Source organism: Cricetulus griseus, chromosome 4 (genome assembly GCF_003668045.3).
Source record: "Cricetulus griseus strain 17A/GY chromosome 4, alternate assembly CriGri-PICRH-1.0, whole genome shotgun sequence".
Lineage (NCBI taxonomy): Eukaryota > Metazoa > Chordata > Mammalia > Rodentia > Cricetidae > Cricetulus > Cricetulus griseus.
The window spans coordinates 167,154,894-167,174,845 of NC_048597.1; the positions used below are offsets into that span (position 1 = coordinate 167,154,894).

A 19,952-nucleotide genomic window follows, 5' to 3' on the forward strand; every position below is an offset into this window, starting at 1 on the left:
GTCGTCCCCAGGAGAAACTCTTAGTTTAAAAATTATAAACGAAAAGCACTTTTAAGGGATGAGGACTCCCTTCTATGCCCAGGTACCCATCACCCTGCCAGACAGCGACTGGGCCAACCGCCCCGCAAGTCCACAGGAAGCGCGGCGCTGCGGCAGAGCCCGCGGGGTGGAGATGCGGCTTCCCAGGGATTGCGGGACCCGGGGCCGCAGAGTCGACCCTGGAGGGTTTCGGGGAGGGGGCTGCGCTCCATTGTTCACTCCCAGCCAATCAGAGCTTGCCCACTTCCTCGCAGCCAATCTCCCGGCGCCTCCGTCTCTACCCGAGCCCACCCTCCGGGTCCCCACCACCTCCCCCGCATTCCCCGCGGCGGTGGGGGAGCTGGGTGACGCTACAGGTCCCGCCTCCAGCTCGGGCCCCGGGCGAGTGCGTGCTGACGTCATGCTGCGTGCGGACCGGTGCGGAATCGCCCCTTCAACTCCGCGGGGCAGGAGTTAGTTAGCTAAGAGCAGAGGCTGGGCGCGCGACCCTGGTCCTTCTGCCCCCGGCCGCACGCTTTGCGTACATCTCTCTCTGCATGGTGGATATTATTTTTCACTATCCTTTTCTGGGTGCTATGGGGGATCATTCCAAGAGTAAGTCTTTCCGTGTGTGTGGTGGGTGTGTATGCGTGTTTAATATGCAACATTTCCAATGCAGAAGAATGTTTAGCGGATTCTACAAGTGGCTTCTATTTGACAAAATACTCGGGAGAATAAAGAAAAAAAAAACCAATGCATTTCGCCTGTAGCAGTGTTTATCCTTTGGAATCCCGTTGTTTTATTTTATAATTAGACATTATTTCCCAAGCCGGCTGAACTGACCTCAGACTGAATTCTTTATCTTTTCTGTTAGGACGATTAGGTTTGGTTTAGGGAAATGGGTGCCTTTTCAGTTTGCTTGTCTTTCGGTCTTTGGAAGCTAGAGAGATTTCAGTCGCTTGATCTGCGGAGTTTGGGATCTGTCGAAGAAGCTGAGCCGGGACCGCGCTGAAAGCTGCGGTGTCGATGTTGGGATAGAAGGGAGTCGTTGTGAGCGGGCGGAAATCCGGGCTTGGCTAACAGTGTGGACGCGGAGACGTCCGGGGCTCCCCGGTGTCACTGTGCTGTCTGTCGCCTGCCTCCCGTTAGTTTTCTGTCTGTATCTGAACCGATGCGACGCGCGTGTTCAAATACCGTGATAACGGAAATGTCCGGAGATTGTGTTGTTTTCGTTTCCTGTTTTCTGGACCTTTCGAAAGCTTTTCGTTCCCTTGTGGTCGCACTTCTAAGAGCAAGAGCGGGAGAGCGAGAGAGCGAGAGAGGGTTGGGTTGGGCTGCGGCGGCCGAGGCCGGCCGGCCGGGGTCTGCAGCCAGGCCTGACGCGGGCCCTGCGCCCTTCCCCGCCAGAGAAGCCCGGGACGGCCATGTGCGTGGGCTGCGGGAGTCAGATCCACGACCAGTTTATCCTTCGGGTGTCGCCCGACCTCGAGTGGCACGCCGCCTGCCTCAAGTGCGCCGAGTGCAGCCAGTACCTGGATGAGACGTGCACGTGCTTCGTGAGAGACGGGAAAACCTACTGCAAGCGGGACTACGTCAGGTGAGCTGGCTGGCGGGACCCCGGGTTCGGCCCCCGTGGGATGGGGAGCACGGCTGCGCGTCCCGGGTCCGGGTCCCCGTCCGCGCTGACGCCCGCCGCTCCCGGGCCCGCAGGCTGTTCGGCATCAAGTGCGCCCAGTGCCAGGTGGGCTTCAGCAGCAGCGACCTGGTGATGCGGGCGCGGGACAGCGTGTACCACATCGAGTGCTTTCGCTGCTCCGTGTGCAGCCGCCAGCTGCTCCCGGGAGACGAATTCTCGCTGCGGGAGCACGAGCTGCTCTGCCGAGCCGACCACGGCCTCCTGCTGGAGCGCGCTGCGGCCGGCAGCCCGCGTAGCCCCGGCCCGCTTCCCGGCGCCCGCGGCCTGCATCTGCCAGGTAAGCCGCCCTCCCGGCCCGCGTAGCCGCGCCGCGTCTGTGGGATGTGCGAGTGTGTAGCCGGCCGCCAAGCTTCCGACGGGAAGCTAGTGCGAGAGGCCCTAGCCCTGGGAACCCAGCTGTGCGTTAGCGTGAGAGCTTCTGGAGTTGTGTTCTCCGTGGCTCGGACTGTGTAGGACACAATGCTAGGATCCCGAGAGTGGAGGAAGCCCCAGAATCCTAGGTGTTAACTGTCTGGGTTGTGTTTAGAATTCCTTTAATGAACAGGTTATCGTCAGGGAGAAAAGATTAGGTATGCGGCCCGGAGCCTACGGAAGAAGGCCAGCCTTGCAAAAGAGGGGCCTGTGTTCTTGTTTTGAGGTCCAGCTAGCATAAAGGTTCAGGGAGTTAACTGATTAAAACCCTCGTAAGGATGCTAGGTGTCCTAACCAGGAGTCGCTCAGACTCTTGACCAGAAAGAAGCAGGTGGAGGAGGTCCACAGAGACCCCAGCTCCAGGAAGCCGGAGGTCTGTGGCTCAGACCTTTGCAGACCTGGCCTCTCTGTGCTGTGTGGCCCCAGGGCTCCGCCCCTCTCTGTTTCTCCGTTTCCACATTGTAGAAGGAGGAAATTGGTCTGGGTGGGCTATTTGTTAATGTTTACCCCGACCTAGAAATGCCTAGAGGGGACATCAATGTAAACAGTGCAGCTAATATCCAGTGGGTGTGTGGACCAGGTTGAACACAACAGTGGAGTTGGTGTTAACGAACCCACTCTGGAGATCGCCCAGGGGCTCCCCTTTGTTGTGAAAATGTAGTCTTCAGGCTGTTCGAGGTGGGTGTCAGTAGCACCGGCCACTAGGCAGAGGGAACCCAGAGCAAGGGGGAGAATCTCGGGGCCGAAGCTCCAGGGTAGACAGCCAGAAAGGAACCATTCTGTACCCAGAAGGCCTTTGCTATCTCAAGTAAGGATCTTCCATGTTCCAGAGTGTTCTGAACGGCGAGATGGGTCGGAGCAGGCCCTTAGGAGAAGAGTTTCTTATCTGGGAGTTGTGCTGTGACTCAGGTCCCCTACTCTTCGCTTTCCCCGCACTGCGATTCCCATCTCTTCCTCCAAAACCCCACCTTCTTCCAGAGGGCGCAGTGGGTTTTCCTAAGGTCTGCTTAGTACCGCAGCGGCTTAGAGCAGAACTCTAGAGATCGCTGCGGGGTAACTGGCTTGGGAGGCAGGGATGGAACAAAAAGCACACTCCCTTTGGGTAAGGCGAATGGATGGAGAGGGAGATGAGCCACAGCCAAACGAACGGAATAAAAGGGAAACGAAATCTCGGGGAGAATGGCTAGCGGCCCATCCGACCTCCTGCCTCTCTCGCCCCTGCAGACGCCGGGTCCGGAAGACAGCCCTCGCTGCGCACGCACGTGCACAAGCAGGCGGAGAAGACGACCAGGGTGCGGACTGTGCTCAACGAGAAGCAACTGCACACCCTGCGGACATGCTACGCCGCCAACCCGCGGCCCGACGCGCTCATGAAGGAGCAGCTAGTGGAGATGACTGGCTTAAGCCCACGGGTCATCCGCGTGTGGTTCCAGAACAAGCGTTGTAAGGACAAGAAGAAGTCCATTCTTATGAAGCAGCTACAGCAGCAGCAGCACAGCGACAAGGCGGTGAGATGCTAGCGGTGGCAGGGAGGCGGGCGGTGACTGCCACTCTGAGGCCTCTTTCTGGGGAGACCTAGGCGGAACTGGACTCTCCACATAGCGTGGCACCCACATCTTGGGAGAAAGGCTGGCCTTGGGGTTTAAGTTACGGTGGTTAGTGGTGGTGTCTTGTGCCAGCGACCCCCAGAGTTGAGGGGTCCTAGGCTCAGAGATGACCAGGTGGTGTGGTTGGGACTGCCAGTGTCGTTTTTCTTTGTCAGGGCTCGATCTAAGGTGTCTCTCCTTCCCCCTCACCCCCATACCTGGCTGGGGAAGCTTCCGTTTCCCTGGCCTGGTATTTGGCTCCCAAGAGTGAAACGGGTGGCAGGTTTGAGGGCCCTGGGGTGTCTTCACTGCGGAATGGGGATGCGTTGTGTGCAGTCAGTGTGCCTCCTCACATCAATGCAAACCCCAAATCGCTCTCCAGAGCCTGGGGCTCCATGCTCAAAAGTGGCACAAAAGTCAAGACCTAATAACTCTAATGCCTTGTGCCGTCTGCTTGCCCCTTAGAGTCTCCAGGGACTGACTGGGACGCCTCTGGTGGCGGGCAGCCCCATCCGCCATGAGAACGCGGTGCAGGGCAGTGCAGTCGAGGTGCAGACTTATCAGCCGCCTTGGAAAGCGCTCAGCGAGTTTGCACTCCAGAGTGACCTGGACCAACCCGCCTTTCAACAGCTGGTGAGGCCCTTTCGCTAACTGCCCAGTGGGAGTGCAGTGGAGGGGACTTTGCATGAGACGAGGGGCTTGGGGGACAAACCTGGCAATGGGGAAAGCCTGCTGAGCCCGCAACCTCGCTGCTACACTAAACCTGGTTTTGATGTTTCTCACCCGGCCCCAGTTCCCCTGTGCCAAATGGGGACCTGGCTCCCTCTCCTCAGGGTTTGCTCAGGCGGTGGCTTGTCTGCAAGGAACACACCGGGTCTCTGAGCAGGTGACTCAGGAGCCACGCTCGCGCTCGGGCGTGTGTTCACTTGTTCTACCGCGGTGTCTCTGCCCTCCCAGGTCTCCTTCTCCGAGTCTGGCTCCCTAGGAAACTCCTCCGGCAGCGACGTGACCTCTCTGTCCTCACAGCTCCCGGACACCCCCAACAGTATGGTGCCAAGTCCCGTGGAGACGTGAGCGGGGACCCCATAGCTGCCAGCCCGCGGACCTCGCATGCTCCCTGCATGAGACTCACCCATGCTCAGGCCATTCCAGCTCTGAAAACTCTCCGGCCCTTGTAATTATTGTTGTTATTTAAAAGCGAGGGGGCAGAGGCAGGAGACCGCGACAGGACGGCCAGAAGAGCGGGAGGCGGCAGCCTGCCCCGCCCGGACTGGAGACTCCTGCTCCGAGGACTTTCTTTTTTTTCCCCAAGTAGAATTTGGGACTTGCTGGCTTAGCTCCGCCCTCGCGTGGGGAGCTGACACTCAGCTTCTCCGCGCCCCGCTCGCCCAGGAACCCATCTCTGCGTGGGCCACAGGGCCCTGCCCTCCCTCGTGGGAACTGCTCCGGACTCTGCCTGCTCTGACCCGAGGCTTTGCACTGGCCCTGGCGGCGAGGAAGACGGGACAACCCCAAGGAACAGACACAACCCCCAAAGCGCATGACTGCCGGACAAAGTAGAAACCAGACTGTCTTTAAAAAAAATGTTTTAAATTATCAGTCGACGGAGGACAATGAGAGCCTTTGCCGAACAAACGTAAGTTATTGTTATTTATTGTGAGGCGAATAGTGGGACGAATATTTTGATCTTAATAAAAAACAACCCGATGCCATGCCGCTCCTGTGTGCTGTTGGCTCCCGGGAGCCAGGCGACCGCCACTTCACAAGTGGGCCTCAAGTGAAGTTTCAGCTTCACCCGCCCCGCCCACCCTCGTGCTGCGGTGCAGTCGGCGCCCGGACGGGTGTGCCCGACGGGGATTGGGCACCGACGGGGCGGGCCCGACACTCATTGGGTGCCGGCGGGGCAGGGCGGGGAGGTTCCGGTGCAGTGTGAGCCGAGAGGCGTTTCCGGAAGCGGGAATGCTCTGCGCCCGAGGCGAGGGCGCCTGGAGATTGGTGCTCGGTTGTGGGGTGATGGGTTTGGGGAGCGAAGCCCACCCTGCGTTCCTGGGCTCTTTGGCGCGTCCTCCGCACTGTCCCCAGAGTGGATGCGCGACGTGATCAATCTCGCTGCATTTATTAATTCTCCCGTCTAGACAGCGGAGAAGGCCGGGGCGGCTCCTTATCTACGTTTGGCATCACCTGCAAGCGATACACTGAAGGAGCCACAACAAGCCCCCGCTAGGATCGCGGCTGCAGGAGAAAATAAGTCCACCCAGAACCAGTCTGGCGTGTCCTTGGTTTATTTTCTTTCCAGGCCCGAAATGGAGGGGGCGGGGGATGGCCCCTGGATATGTCGTGCCCAGGTCACTTGGTGTGACATTTCAAACCCCTGCGACTTGTTTTCTTGAAAACTGGCTTTAGTGATCGCAGGAAATAACCAAGAGATACTGAATCTCCACCAGGCCCCCGGGCAAGCATTGGGAAAAAAATCCCGGCAGGCTCAGGTTTTACCCTCTACAAATATTTAACCCTTTGGCAGTCTGGGACAGTTCTTTCCCAAAGCAAGCCTCCTGCCCTCCCTTGTCTGGTTCAGAAAGCTGCCATCTACCAGCCAACCCACCAATCCTGCAACAATCTGACATTTCTGTTTCTCTGTCCCCATAAGGCATCCCTCCATTCCCAGTTTTTGTTGTTGTTTGTTTGTTTTTGTTTTTTGAGTGTAGTACATTAACGGGCTAGGGGACAGTTACTATCCTAGCTTATAGGTAGGGACTGGTAACAAATGTGCCCAAAGGGCAGCTACAGTCCAGGGTAGAGGAGTAGAAACAGCTGCTAGGGCAGTCCAGCAGGTTCACACCCATCCATCCCATAGTACCAATTAAAGATGGAAGGCTTCCTGGCAATTACTGAAAATGAGAAGAGGTGGGAAAATCGAACCACGTTTATAGTTCACTTCCTGAAGTCAAGGTGATACTAGCACTTAAAAGGGAGGAGGGACATTCCCTTTCTTGGAGATTAGGAAATGGTCTGCAAATGTAGAGATAAGAGAGAGATACATATATACAGAGTTAATTAGGGCCAGCTTTACCTCTCAAGGCTGGTTCTTTGAGGCGTCACTCCCTTAACTTAGACCATTCCCTCCCAAGCAGAATACAGATTTCCCCTTTTTGCATGTGAGTGACTATTGGATAGGAAACAAAACTCCAATATTTCTTACTTTTGGAAACTTAGGATTGTCACAACATTGGGTTTTTACTTTTTTATTAAAAAGAACGGTTCCTAGGGAATTTCATTATTAGAGCTGAAATTTTGCTTTTGAAAGGGTGCAGTATTTTACAAACATGTACATACCTAGTTACTTCGATCTTTTCCCTCACCATTCATACCTTAAACAAACATCCAGTTTGACTTGTGTGTGCCTCTTATTACCTTGGGACTTTATCCAGGTAAAAGTGGTCACTGTGCAGTAAGATGTATGAGACATCACAAACTTTCTCCTGTTACCCAAGGAGTGTGTAGTGCTCTCAAGTTCCCAGGGGAAAGGCTTGCAATGTCCTTGGCAAGGTATCAGATCTACAGTTAGTTACATTAATAAATATCAATTTTACTGGTTCCCAGGTCATCTTTTAAACATCATTTGTAATGAAGTAGGGATTTCCTGGTAAATTAGATTACCTATGACAATTACAACTTTTGTACTTTCTGCTAAGGTTCATCAGGAGTGGTAAAATCTCAGTTCAAGGGAAGAAGCTACAGATGAAAAAAGAACTATTTAACGTGATTCACTTCCAGAATAAGATTTTTTTTTTCAGAAGACTTAACGAATTATTTGCTTAGCTCTATAAAATGAAGGCAGGAAAAAGATCCCAGAGACAGATTTTTGGCTACACAATTTGGTACATGTTGTAAGGCCACACAATTCTGGGAAATTCAGAATCCTTGTGGCAGTATTCCCAATGAATTTTGATATTGAATGACTGTGGGACAGAAATCAGCCTTTCTGTTTTGAATATGGAGTTAAGTTAAAGCTCAAGCTTGTCAGAGATGGGAAGAGCTGGGTTTAAATGACACATTGTTCTAACACTGCCCTTCAAAAATGTGAGGCTCTGCCACTTTTGCCTAGGGGTGGGCTCACACTGCCAAGCAGTTAGTGGTGGCCACCGAAAGGGAGAATTAGCTGACTAGAAGCCTGCTGGAGGGAGAAAAACAATGGATGAGTAAGTATTTGCAGAGAAATAAGTTCCCAGTGGAGCTTCGATAAAAGCAGGAAATCCAGAGTTTATTAAGCTGATGCAGGGAAGATTAGAGGCTTTTAACCGTGGGTCTGATTGATGTAAAAGTAAACTTTCTTTAAACTACTGAGATTCAGGGCTATAATGAGGATTGTGTGACCAATTGCAGGCTAGCACCTTGTTGATGGAGACTGTGCATAGAAAATGCAGATAAACAGAGCTGGGTTGAGAGTAGTGATCAAGAAGGGCATGAGGAAGTACTCCACTCAGATCCAGATGTGGGGCTGGGCAGCTCTGGGTCCGAGCTGCTTCGTGCCTTCAGTGGCGATCCCCAGCCAGGCAGGAATGCTAGGTGGGTCCAGCCTTTGGCCACACAACCCCCTGGTCAAGATGGTCGGCATTTGGGGGGAGAGTGGGTCAGCACGTGGACTCCAGTGTTTGCCAAATGGGAGGCTGTATATGTAAATGAGGTGACTACGGAGACTGAGTCCTGGCCCTGGAGCTGAAGCGGATGAAGTGCTCTGAGAGGGGGAAGATTGGTGACCTAGAGGACAATGTCCTTTCTGACAGCCACCAGGAAAGATGCAGGTGTTTTTCACAGTGAGAAACACAGAGGTTAAGGTTAGGGCCGGGTCTTGACCTAGGCCCTATGGAGGCCGAGTTCCGGGTTCAAGGTCATACTGCCCAGGAAGGCCAGATGTGGAGGGGCGGGGGAGGGGGACAGCTATGGCTGAGAACCCGGTAGGAAGCCTCAGCTCTGATGTGCCCTTGGGCTAGCTCTGTAGAGCTTGGGAGTAATTTTGTCACCCCAAGGTGAGCAATTTGGTTGCAAATGTTCCGGCTACTGGGCTGCACTCGTTTCACGTCGGGGTCGAATTCTGGGCTCATGGTAGGGGCCGGCGGTGTGTCCTGACCCAGGAGGAAGCCGCCGGCACCGAGACTATTTGGGACGCTTCCTACCGAGGGGCAGCCGGACCATTCGATTACATGTCTAATTGCGAATTCTGGTCAGCTTTTGGAGGTTAATCACGGCTGTCTCGATTATTTACGGCTTTTTGGCAAATTTCCGAACAGATAAGAGGTATATTCCATCGCGAAGCGTCTCGCACGAAACCTTATAAATACTTGATGACTCCCCCCGGCCTCGGGACGCCCTCCACCGTTGCCCGTCTCCGTACTGGCAACCTTGGGTGTCCCTCCCTCCAGGGAGAATGGGGTGTGTAGAGTCCGGGGCGGGAGCGCCCTTGATGGCGCTGGGCATGGTTGACATCAAACCTTTTATTTTCTTTCGATTTGTAAAACAGTAAAAAATTGAACACATATAAGTCAGCAGCGCCGTGAAGTTCCCAAAAGAAGTGCCCGGAATATTAGGTAAGTATGTTTTGTTGTTTGTCTTTTTAAAGAAAGGTAACATTTCTTGTGTTGCTCAGCTTCTTGTGACAAACTTTAGGTTTTCCGGTCAATTTCCACAGCCAGTTCTTTTTCGGTAGTTATTACCAATGTCACTCAGGCTCAACACAGGACGGCTAAGGAGACACAGGCCAGCCCCCCTCCTACCGCCCAGACAGAACTCGATGACGCCTTATGTTCAGAGACATGGCCACCCTCACTGTGTTTCTTTTACGTCCATGTAGTTGCAAATAAATTATTTAAGAAAATACTTGATGCTCTCAGGTTTTTGAAAATTTATTTTAGACGCTAAATTTAGGTCAGTAACATTAATAGTTCACAGTGCTATCTATTTCCCAGGGAAGTTCCCCACCAGTGGCTGAGAACAGTCAAACAGTCAAACAGTCCCAAGGCTTACTCAACTCCAAGTTTTAGAAGAAAAACTTAGAGCAGGCTGAATGTCTTAACACTTTCTCAGATTTGTGCAGCTTTAACTGTGAAAAGCCAACACTGAAAACTGTTACTTCATTGTAAGAATGATATTTGCTACTTTTATGTCTAATTTTACTCATATTACAAATGCAAATTACATAGTATGGAAGTAAACAAACTCCAAAATATTGTGCAGAAATGAAATAAACTCAATTTGCAAAATTAGGAAGAACAGTCCAGTATGTACAGTCTTTATAAACAGTCCACAGAGGAACATATCTACAGCAGGAGATTATAAACACACCAGGGTCCCTGAAGAAACAATGTAAAACACTAACAAAGGTACTCAAATACAGAATTAGCTAAAAAACATTTATTTTTTCTCTTTTTTCAAGAAAAATTGCCGAGCTTCATCCCAGGCCTGCTGAGGAAATCTGTTAGCCAGCTCCAGGTAGTCCCCCAGGTTCCCACGTTTTCCTGAGGGAGACAGAGGGGACTAAATAGTGAGTTCTGAAAGCTTAGAAATTAAGCTTATTTTGATATCAGAGTACAAATGGAACCATACATTTCAAGTAAATTTTGCTACATATTCTGCAAATAAGGTATTCACTTCATCGTTACATCAATCTACTATAGTATAAATGTTATAAACATGTATTTTAGCCAAAATTCAGCTTGTGCTTCTAACAAATTCAGACGTTAATGTATATATAAAACATTATGAAATATTTATTTTGGAACTCCAGAATGAGAAAGCAGGTAAAAGGGTGACGGCTATGTACACTTAGTTTTGAATGGGTACATCTGTATGTGAAGGGTGATGACGTCATCGTCATCACCATCATCACCATCATTATTGTGCTAGGGTCTGACCACGGCTCTGAAGACAAGGACTAGTGCTTCCACTGAGTCAAACCTGACTTAAATGTTGACTTCTTTTTCCTAAAATAATCTACTTAATTTAAAACATACATTTAGGCATAACTTTGGAACTGTTCAAATCTGGCATTTAGTATCTATCTAGCAGACCATCGGCAGCTTTGCTGACTCCCCAAAAGCTTGGTTTAGTCATGAGACAGTGGGTCTGAAGGCTGAAACTGCCCCTCACTGAGAACCTGGAAACTGATAGCTAATTGCACACTTAAGAGGCTACCTGGACAACCTCAAAATGCTTGGACACATTTTATGAGGACTTAATCTAAGCAAAAAGGGAACCCACGACAAAGGTGTAAGCTGGTAAAGAGTCATCCTAAAAAAAAAAAACAAAAAAAAAAACAGACTTATTGCTTTTTTGTCAGGTCTCATTGTGTAGTGGTAACTCACAGAGATCTACCTGCCTCTGCCTGCAGAGTGCTGGGATATTATTATTACTATATATGTTTAAGAGAGAGAGAGAGAGAGAGAGAGAGAGAGAGAGAGAGAGAGAGTGTGTGTGTGTGTGTGTGTGTGTGTGTGTGTGTGTGTGTTTGTACATGAGTGCAGGGTTTGTGAGCTGCCTGATGTGGGTGCTGGGAATTGAGCTCTAGTCTCTGACAAGGGCAGCAGGTCAGCTTAACTGCAGAACCATCTCTCCAGCTCTCACTCCATTTTTCTTTAATTATGTAAGCATATTATGAACTGTCACTAACAGTGCTGGGAGCAAAGCAGAGAGCAACTGTCTGCTGTTCTATATGTGAAGCCTGCTGCAGATGCAGCAAGGAAGGCAAAGAAAGTCCTGCCTCCCCCAGGAAAGAAAGAAGGCTGAGACTTCCACAGGCTTTGCTCAACTAAGCAAAGGGAGGCAGCTTTAGATCATAGGACTTTGCTTTCCAGGCTCTCAGTGACTCATCTTTTTTAGGGCAGAAGGAAAAGGAAGAAAGACCATCTCCATAGTTCTACCAGCAAAAAAAAAAAAAAAAAAAAAAAAAAAAAAAAAAAAAAAAAAAAAAAAAAGTTGTTCAATTAAAAATACATTAGAATATTTGAAAAAGTATTTTCATATGCTTAAAAGTTAAACAATTGTACTCATTTCCTTCACATGTCCTAATTGCTTTAAAAAGAAAGGAAAATAAAAAGAGGCTGTGACTGAGTGAGGGCAGAACTGAACTTGCTCAATGAGTCTACCTGAGACAATGGTGCTAACTGTGATGCCGACTTCGGTTTCTGGAAAGTTGCATAGCTTTCTGTTTACTTTCCTGAGTGCCTGAGTCAATAAAGCCTCACATTTTTTCATGATATTGTAACAGTTTTGTTGTATTTTCTTCTGTGTACTTTGCAACACCTGCCTACTGTAGATTTTTTTTTTCCCAAATGACAGAGCCAACTGTCTCCAAGTAAGGTCTTCTTGGTCGGTGTCCCAGAGGAGCCTATTGGGTAGCAGTGGGCCTCTGAACAACTACTATTACATGTTTTATTTTTTGAGATATGTTCTCATATAGCCCAGGTTGGCCAAGGGTGACTTTTGAAAGGATTCTCCTGTCTCCACTTCCCAGTGCTGGCATTACAAGCATGTACCATTAGTCCAGTTCTAAAGGAACACTTAATAAATATTATTAAACTAATGGAGGGAGGACGTGGGCAAAATCTAGATTGGAATTCACAATTCAGAGACTCTGTCACAAACAGCCAGAGACCAAACTGTATATCTCAATTATAGCCTGGGTACCAGGATATTTAAGAATGTAAAAATGAGTCGGACGTTGGTGGCGCACGCCTTTAATCCTAGCACTTGGGAGGCAGAGGCAGGCAGATCTCTGTGAGTTCCAGGCCAACCTGGTGTATAAGAGCTAGCTCTAGGACAGCCTCCAAAGCCACAGAGAAACCCTGTCTTGAAACACCAAAAAAAAAAAAAAAAAAAAAAAAAAAAAAAAAAAAAAAGTAAAAATGAAGCTCAAAATTTCCCATCTCTCACCCTGGCCGTGAGAAAACCTCAGCAAGAACAAAAGGAACAACCGCCGGTGACCCTTTACTTCCAGGACCCTGCAAATTGGATGTTAATTGTTCTCAATGTAAAATTATTTTCAAATAAAATAGGTCAAGTGCTTGAATTTAGGGGTCTAGCTACAGTCATGGACACCTTTATTTTGAACATGGACAGGGAGCCCATGTTAGGGACTAAAACATTTGAGTGACATGTGTGAGCCAATAGTAATAATGTATATAACTAGCTTCCCTGTCCACAGTCAACATTTAATAGCTCTTGTACCAGGTAAGGACTACAAAGATGGTTTGTGCTTTTCTTTATTTCCAGAAGTTTCTCTGTAGATTCTTGTGATATAGTAGATTTCTTTACTCTTCAAGTATTTGGTGTCTGAACCTCACATACTTTAGGTGACACTGGAATTCTAACTGTTTGGGAAAAGGCATGCAAGCCCATTCACTTAGCTAACTCACACATGAAACTTAGTTTCAGTGGGACTTACCTTTGGGATAGGCAGACTGGTTATCCACATGACCCGGAGTCTGTGCAAAGTCCTGTATGAGAAGAGAGAACTGGGTTGAGAGCAACGCTCTGAACAGAACTAACTGCAGGGTCCCTCTTAGAATGTGTCATGGCCACAAGGGTGATCTGGAGCACAGACATGAGCACAGAACTCGGCTTTGTGACCAGACTCTTCAAAGTTGAACCGAAGTCTATGTGAGCACTGCCCAGGGCCACCGTGCTGCCTACAACCACAACTCTATCCTCCAAACCGGAAACCTAAGCCAAATGTTCTATTTTAAGTTAACAAGATTTTTAAAAAAAAAAAAAGGGTTTTTTTTTGGAGGGGGGAGAGATAGGGGATTATAATCTTATGACTGTAACCCAGGCTGGACTCAAAACCGAGTGACCCCCCTGCTTCATTCAGGCTCTTGAGGGCTTGCATTATAGGTGTGTGCCATTATGCCTGGCAAGAATTATAAAAAATTATGAATATAAGAGTCCTTATAATCCAGGACAGCCAAGACTGTTACACAGAGAAACACTGTCTCAAAGCAAGCAAACAAACCAAACCAAACCAAACCAAACCAAAAGTATTCTGCATCTAAACCGTAAACTTTAATCATTTTACTTTTAGATGGAAATTGAAAAAGATGTAGTATATAAGATATAAGTCTTCAGAAACCTATGACAGGCCATAATCTCATTTTAATATTACTTTCTAGAGAGTATTAATCACCTATATATGGAACCATGACACATTTATAAGTTGATTCAAAATAATTCATTTTCTCGAGCACAATTATTTATAAGAAAAATGATTTAACTTCATTAGTCTAGTCTAATAATGTTACTACAACTTAAGAAGTAACTTCTGTACCATTTAGCAAAACTATATTAAATATGGTCTATTTGGAATAGTTGTAATTAATATCACCCACCTTTTACTATAGTCTTGGATCTCATTCACATTTTTGTTTTTTTGAGTCTCACTACATTGTTCAAGTTGGTCTCATACTGTCATCTTCCTACTTCAGCCACCTGAGTGCTGTCACTTGTATTTTTAAAGATTTTTTTTGTTTGTTTTTTAAAAGAAACTAATGTGGTTCACATGGCAACTTGTCTCTGTTGAGGCCTCTTGGCTTAAGCTATAAAAAGGTTTGCTCTCTCCCCAGGCCAGCTCTCCTCCATGCACTCACCTCCTACCTGTCATGCTACTTGGTCTTGTTGTTGTTTAGGAAAGGTCTTGAAAGTGGGTTTTTTCTGTCATGTTCATGATACACCCCCAGGGTCTAGAGCAGAGCCCAGCAGAGTGTGCACTCAGAGTGAATGATATCTTCTGAAAATACCCTAAAGTGCATTTCCTACTCAATGGCAGACCTGGTTTTTCTAACCTTAAGGCTCTAAAAGCAGATGAAAAGCCCTGTGCTGAAATGGCGGCTTTGCAGTATACAATTCTATTAAGATTTTAATTTAATCGAGAGCCAGTGTGAAATCATGCAGAAAATGGGACCCAGACTCAAATGTAACAACTAATCCGAAAAGAGAGTATTTCTAAGTCTCCTCGACCGAGTTGTGCTTACTAACAGATCATTAACAGAGAGACAGGGAACGCTGCCTGTGATAACGAGGGCTGGGAAGTCTTCAGCTGTCCTCTGTGGCTCCCAGGCAGCTGCACAGGCTCACACTCTGACAGAGGTATCTGAACATTAGCCAGTGAAGGGACATTGCACACGGAACTCTGCTTTCTGTTTCACTGTTAGGAAGAACAGGAAATATGTGCAGCAGGGAGCGATTTTAGAGCGGAACATTTGAAAAATGGGACATTTCATAAAACAATCATCCACAAAGATATGAAAAATCCTAGTTTGGAACTGTCACTTGGCTTTACTCTTGCCAGCTCAGTGAACTAATTTACACGTGGCATTAGCACTTTAAAACAGCGCCCAGTCTGATTTCAGTGCTACAGAATTTAGCTGGGTCAGGCAAATACAAAATTGTACTTCAAACTTTTAGATAAAAAAAAAAAAGCAATCAAGCAGGTTTTATCACTCTAACTTTGTACACATATGCAAACCATATTTTTTTAAATGTTCAAATAAACCCAAATTTTTATCTTTCTTTGGCAGTTAGCCTCTGTAGCAGAAACATGTGATGGTCGAAGCCTCAAAGGAGCCTGGTTGTCCTTTAAGCAGACTTCTAAGTACAAGTTTCCATTTTGTCAATGGCAAATGAGCTTTTTGCTTGAAATCCTCCAGGCAGCATGCAGCACGCCACCCTGCTTCTAGAAATGTGACTGCAGGCTTTAGAAATTACTTCTTGAAGCACAGACATAGGCAGAGACTTAAAAGCAGATTGCAGGGCGAGCATAAAGCTGCCTCACATTTACTTTTCAGTCTCAAGAGTTTGCCTGTAAAACAAGAGAAATGAGGCATAAGGGAGAAAGTACCTGAATGAATGTGGCCAGTAAAACACAGCTCATCTCTTGCTCCAGAATGATCTTGTTCTGAAGGTTGTTGTAACTAGCAGCGATAAGCGAAGGGAACAGCACTTTGATGAGCCTTGGGTCACTGAAATACTGGAAGGGCAGCTGGCAGAGCTTCTGTAGCACCGTGGGGTGGCGGCCAGACTGTACAATTACCTACAACATAGAAGTAGCTGTTCAGCGGCAGAAGCCCTGGCCTACCCCTTGTGCCACTAAACTGTTGTTGGTCCCAACCAGAGACCACACTGAAGGAGGTAAAGAAAGAGGCGCTTGAGTCCTTACCAGCGCTTAATGCAAGTGATACTTGAAAAAAGCCAAAAGTTTGTTTTAAAAATCTCACTTTTCTACTTAAGAAAAAGATTGCAAAGGTTCTGTGGCCATTTAACAATTGTACTCCACAATGAACGGCACAGCTTCCACGGAGAGACGTCTATGGAATGGGCTTAGGACGCAGTTTTAGCACTGCACCCTCCAGCCCCTCGAAGCAGTCTCCTGTTCCTTCAGAGCTGTGCCCAGCAAAGTAAGATAGTGGCAGCGGCAGCCCTGCCCACTGCAGTCTCTGCCTGACTTAGCTCACTGCATGCAGCTAGATGGATTCCGTATGTAGCAAGCCCTAGGAAGAAAAGGGGACTGATTGTAGGGATGGAATGGTTCCAGCTAGTATAGGCTCTAAAGGGTCCCTTCCTCCAGTCCCTACTCCTTATCTTGGTTTCCATCAGTGCCATTGAATCTAAAAGGAGAACTGTTTAGATAAATGAGACTGTTGTCTTGAAGCAGTCTGGGTTTACAACTGTGTACACTTTAATAGGGCAATGCAATTAGTGGACTGGCAAGGACACTCTCCTAATTCACTCCCTAGGCCAAAATGATAAACTAAGAAATGCCAAAATCAGATCTGTTTCAAGTAACTTTGATTAGACAATTCTAATATAAGAGAGCAGGGAGACCCAAAACCCACTTGGTAGTACAGGAGGAAACCCCAGGGAAGGTTAGGGACACTGTAAAAGCCTAAGGTCAGGACTGTAAATTGTACTCGGAAAAACACAATTTTACAGGTACACACCCAGACAGGACGGCATTCAAATTGAAACCAGAAGGGCAGAACAAAACAGCAGAGGCAGGAGAAACATAAATTACTGGGATTTACAAGTTTTCAAAGTACTTTTAACAATACTTTAAGAACACATTCCCAGATGATAATGCAGTGAGGTTTAAGAACAAAATCAACAAAGTAATAGTTCGCATATTTTTGTTCAATAGCTAATATGACATCAAAAACCTTTAGAGAATGTTGATAGGGACCTGTTAATACCTTCAAATCCAAAAGGAATTTTAAAGACTCGAATTGTGACAACTCTGCACATGGTTGTGTGATGCCATTTCTGACACCAACTGAGAAAAATGTGCTGTCGACCTTATTGATAAAGCTTCCACTTAAATCTTTATTTTAATTATTAGCTACATATTTTGTAACACAGCCAAATGGTTACCACTTTAGAATTTATAACAATGCCATTATGGAAATTCTTTTTTCCCCTTCTTTCGGCAAAGAACAAGTTTTTTTTCATTGAAACTTCATTGTTAAAATGCCATTATTGGAAGATTCAGTAATTCAAAAGGCATTAAGAAGGGCCAGTGTGGCTGGCATACACACAATGTTAACTCAAAGACATCAGCTCCCTGGTTAAATTAGCAGAGTGTGAGAACATCAGTTGTGCTCACTGTACTGGGCCCCCTGAAGCAGTGTCCCCGGGGACTTGACATCCCCTCAAAGAACAGTGTTGACTATCCATTACCTGTTTATAGAGTGGCTTAGTAAGCATATCAGCAGTTAGTGAGCTGACCTGTTGGAGGCCACTACTTTTAGGTCTTTGGACTGGACAAGATGCAAATGGGCACAGGACGGTTTGGTTACCTTGTGTTAAGAGATTGATTGCCTATGGTAGGACTTAACCTTGTTATCTGTGCAGAATCTGTAAGGGCTGGTGAGACCCTCACTCTAGCTTGGCTGTGAGTCAGTGCAACACTCCAGACACTGTGGAAAGGTAGGGTCAGGAGGTCCAGAAAGTGCACTGAGATTTGGTAGGTTAATTCAGGTGGGCCTGTGGCAGAGCGTGTAATGTAGGAACATCATCAGTCAGCTACATTAGGTAATTGCTCCCCCTGGGGGCAGGGAAGCCAGCCTGGGAGCATAAATTTGCTCAGGGCTTCAAGCACCAGGAGAGCTGCTTGTGAAAGATGCCAGGCTGAAGGCAGGCCTCGGTTTTATTTTATTTCTCCACTCATACCCAGGGCTTGGGTGATCAAGTATCATCCTGAACTGCCTTTCAAACTTTCCAAAGTCGGCAGGAAGTTAGTATAATCATGGAACACAAGGGTCTTCCTGAATGTGCATAATTAATCAGCTCAGACTTACACTATCTGTGGACCTTTTTGATGGAGTTGTAACTAAGTCAGTGACCAAAGGACTGCTTTCATTCAGGCAAACCACCAGGTCCTAAGGTGAGCACGGATCCTGGGTCTCATCTTTCAGGATACACAGCACAGGTTAATATGGGATTCCCACAGAGCCTCCTAGAGCAGTAGAGACAGTGCTGTAGGGAGAGACCCTGATTACAGGTACTGCAGACCACAGGTATGTAGCAGTGTGTAGATAAGAGCAAGGGGAGCCAGCACACTCTCTCTGGGTCCGACCTGCTCGGAGTGCCAACCTGGTCACTGGTTCCCTTGTGTGCAGTGCCTGTAATCAGGGACTCTCCTTACAGAGTGCCCTGGCCGTATGCTTCCCTGACAGGGCTAAGGTCATCAGCTAGAGATGGATAAGTCAGGAGCAGGTACAGCCCTAGTAGAAACAAGAAACTCTTTCAAATATGTTGTTTCCTTTCAGATGCCAACAAGAGAAGTCTGGTGAGATGACCCAGTCGGTAATGAGGCCTGCCATCAAGCCTGACGACCCACATGGGAAGGAGACATGGTGGAAAGAAATAACCAGTTTCTCTAAGTTGTCCTGGAACTGTCACACAAGCACTATGGGCACACGAGCACTGTGGTGTACTCACATGTACACACACATGTACATTTGTGCACACACACAAATAAACACATAAATGTAATAGATCAAGAGAGATGGAAAGTGACCTTGACCTTAGGTAGTTATAAAATAGCTGCTCAGCAGGTGTGGTGGTCCATGCCTTTAATCCCAGCACTCAGGAGGCAAAAGTAGGTGGATCTCTGTTGAGTTCAAGGCCAGCCTGACCTATACAGTGAGTTACAGGAAAGCCAAGACTACATAGAGAGCTCTTATCTCATAAAACCAATAAAATAAAATAGGTGCTAATCAAAGAGCAGGAGATCTGAGTAGCCTGTGGCAAACTGTTCAGTTGCTTTGGGTTTGAAGGTAGACAATGTTTTTAGAAGTAATTTCTTTGAAGTCTCTCTCACACACAAATTAAATTGCTCAATTTCCATAAAGTAAACATAGCAGTATTATCAGATATCCCAATAAAGTAAGAAAAATGGCCAAGAACTCTGAGTTTTAAACATATTCTTTCTACATTTTAAATTTGAGAAAAGTAATATACATGTTAAGGCTCTGCAGCCATCCTTCAATTCTGCTCAGGGCAAGGGCCATGGCAGATCAGCTTTTCTGGTCTCCTAAGGAGAGGCCAAGGGCACAGTAATGTGTTTTTTTTTTTACCCAGTTGCCCTGTGATCCATAGAGTTTTCTTTATCATCCTTGATGAGGGATCATGGAAGACAGAGCCCCATGACGACTACTATTTTGTTCCTAGCAATGATTCTGGAAGTTGGAGCTTTAGAAAAAGAAAGAATTTTAGAAATATGTAGAGAGGACCAGAAGAAATTGGATGGCAGAGAAAAGGGACTCTAAAGAGGATGGGGGTCGGATGGGGACTAGACAGACAAGTGAAATTGGTGGGCTTTTAATTTGCTTTGGATCCTGGCCACTCATTACACCTCTGGCACCAACCAGAAAGTGCTAACTTCAGCCATCATTTCCAGTGTGTGCCCCATACCAAGTGATGTACTAGTGCCACTGGAACAAATGAAAATAGAGTGTTTTTCCTAACACACACAAGTGAAGATGCAATATGTGGGACAGGATTAGTTTGACATTAGTTTTGTGGGAGATGGGGTATTTGTTTATACCAGTAATTGTAATACAAGGAGTCTGGTGAAGGTGCTGTACTGTGGGAGGAGAGACTTCCTTGTTCAGGTTCTCTAGAAGCTACCTTGTGAGGATAGGTTGTGTGCGGAAGCCTGGATCAGATGCAGGCACTTGGAAATTGTAGGTGAAGGAATT

The 19,952-nt window shown here is 47.4% G+C and overlaps 2 protein-coding genes across 7 annotated transcripts in view; one reads left to right on the forward strand and one right to left on the reverse strand.

Moving 5' to 3' along the window:
• Positions 1–575: 575 nt before the first annotated feature.
• On the forward strand, positions 576–5,075 carry Isl2 (ISL LIM homeobox 2). Its single transcript, XM_027415123.2, has 6 exons — positions 576–633; positions 1,426–1,615; positions 1,729–1,991; positions 3,350–3,633; positions 4,177–4,344; positions 4,669–5,075. The coding sequence occupies exons 1-6, from the start codon at positions 576–578 to the stop codon at positions 4,783–4,785; spliced, it is 1,080 nt and encodes a 359-aa protein (XP_027270924.1). The 3' UTR covers positions 4,786–5,075.
• A 4,520-nt stretch (positions 5,076–9,595) lies between these two features.
• The window catches only part of Scaper (S-phase cyclin A associated protein in the ER), a 323,341-nt gene continuing 312,984 nt past the window's right edge, over positions 9,596–19,952 (reverse strand). For all 6 annotated transcript variants that reach the window (XM_027415034.2, XM_027415035.2, XM_027415032.2 and 3 more), the window contains 3 exons: positions 15,596–15,787; positions 13,148–13,199; positions 9,596–10,223 (listed from right to left, as the gene is read on the reverse strand). In XM_027415034.2, the coding sequence (XP_027270835.1) occupies positions 10,120–10,223; positions 13,148–13,199; positions 15,596–15,787 (348 nt within the window). In that variant the 3' untranslated portion in view covers positions 9,596–10,119. The remainder of the gene's footprint in view (positions 10,224–13,147; positions 13,200–15,595; positions 15,788–19,952) is intronic.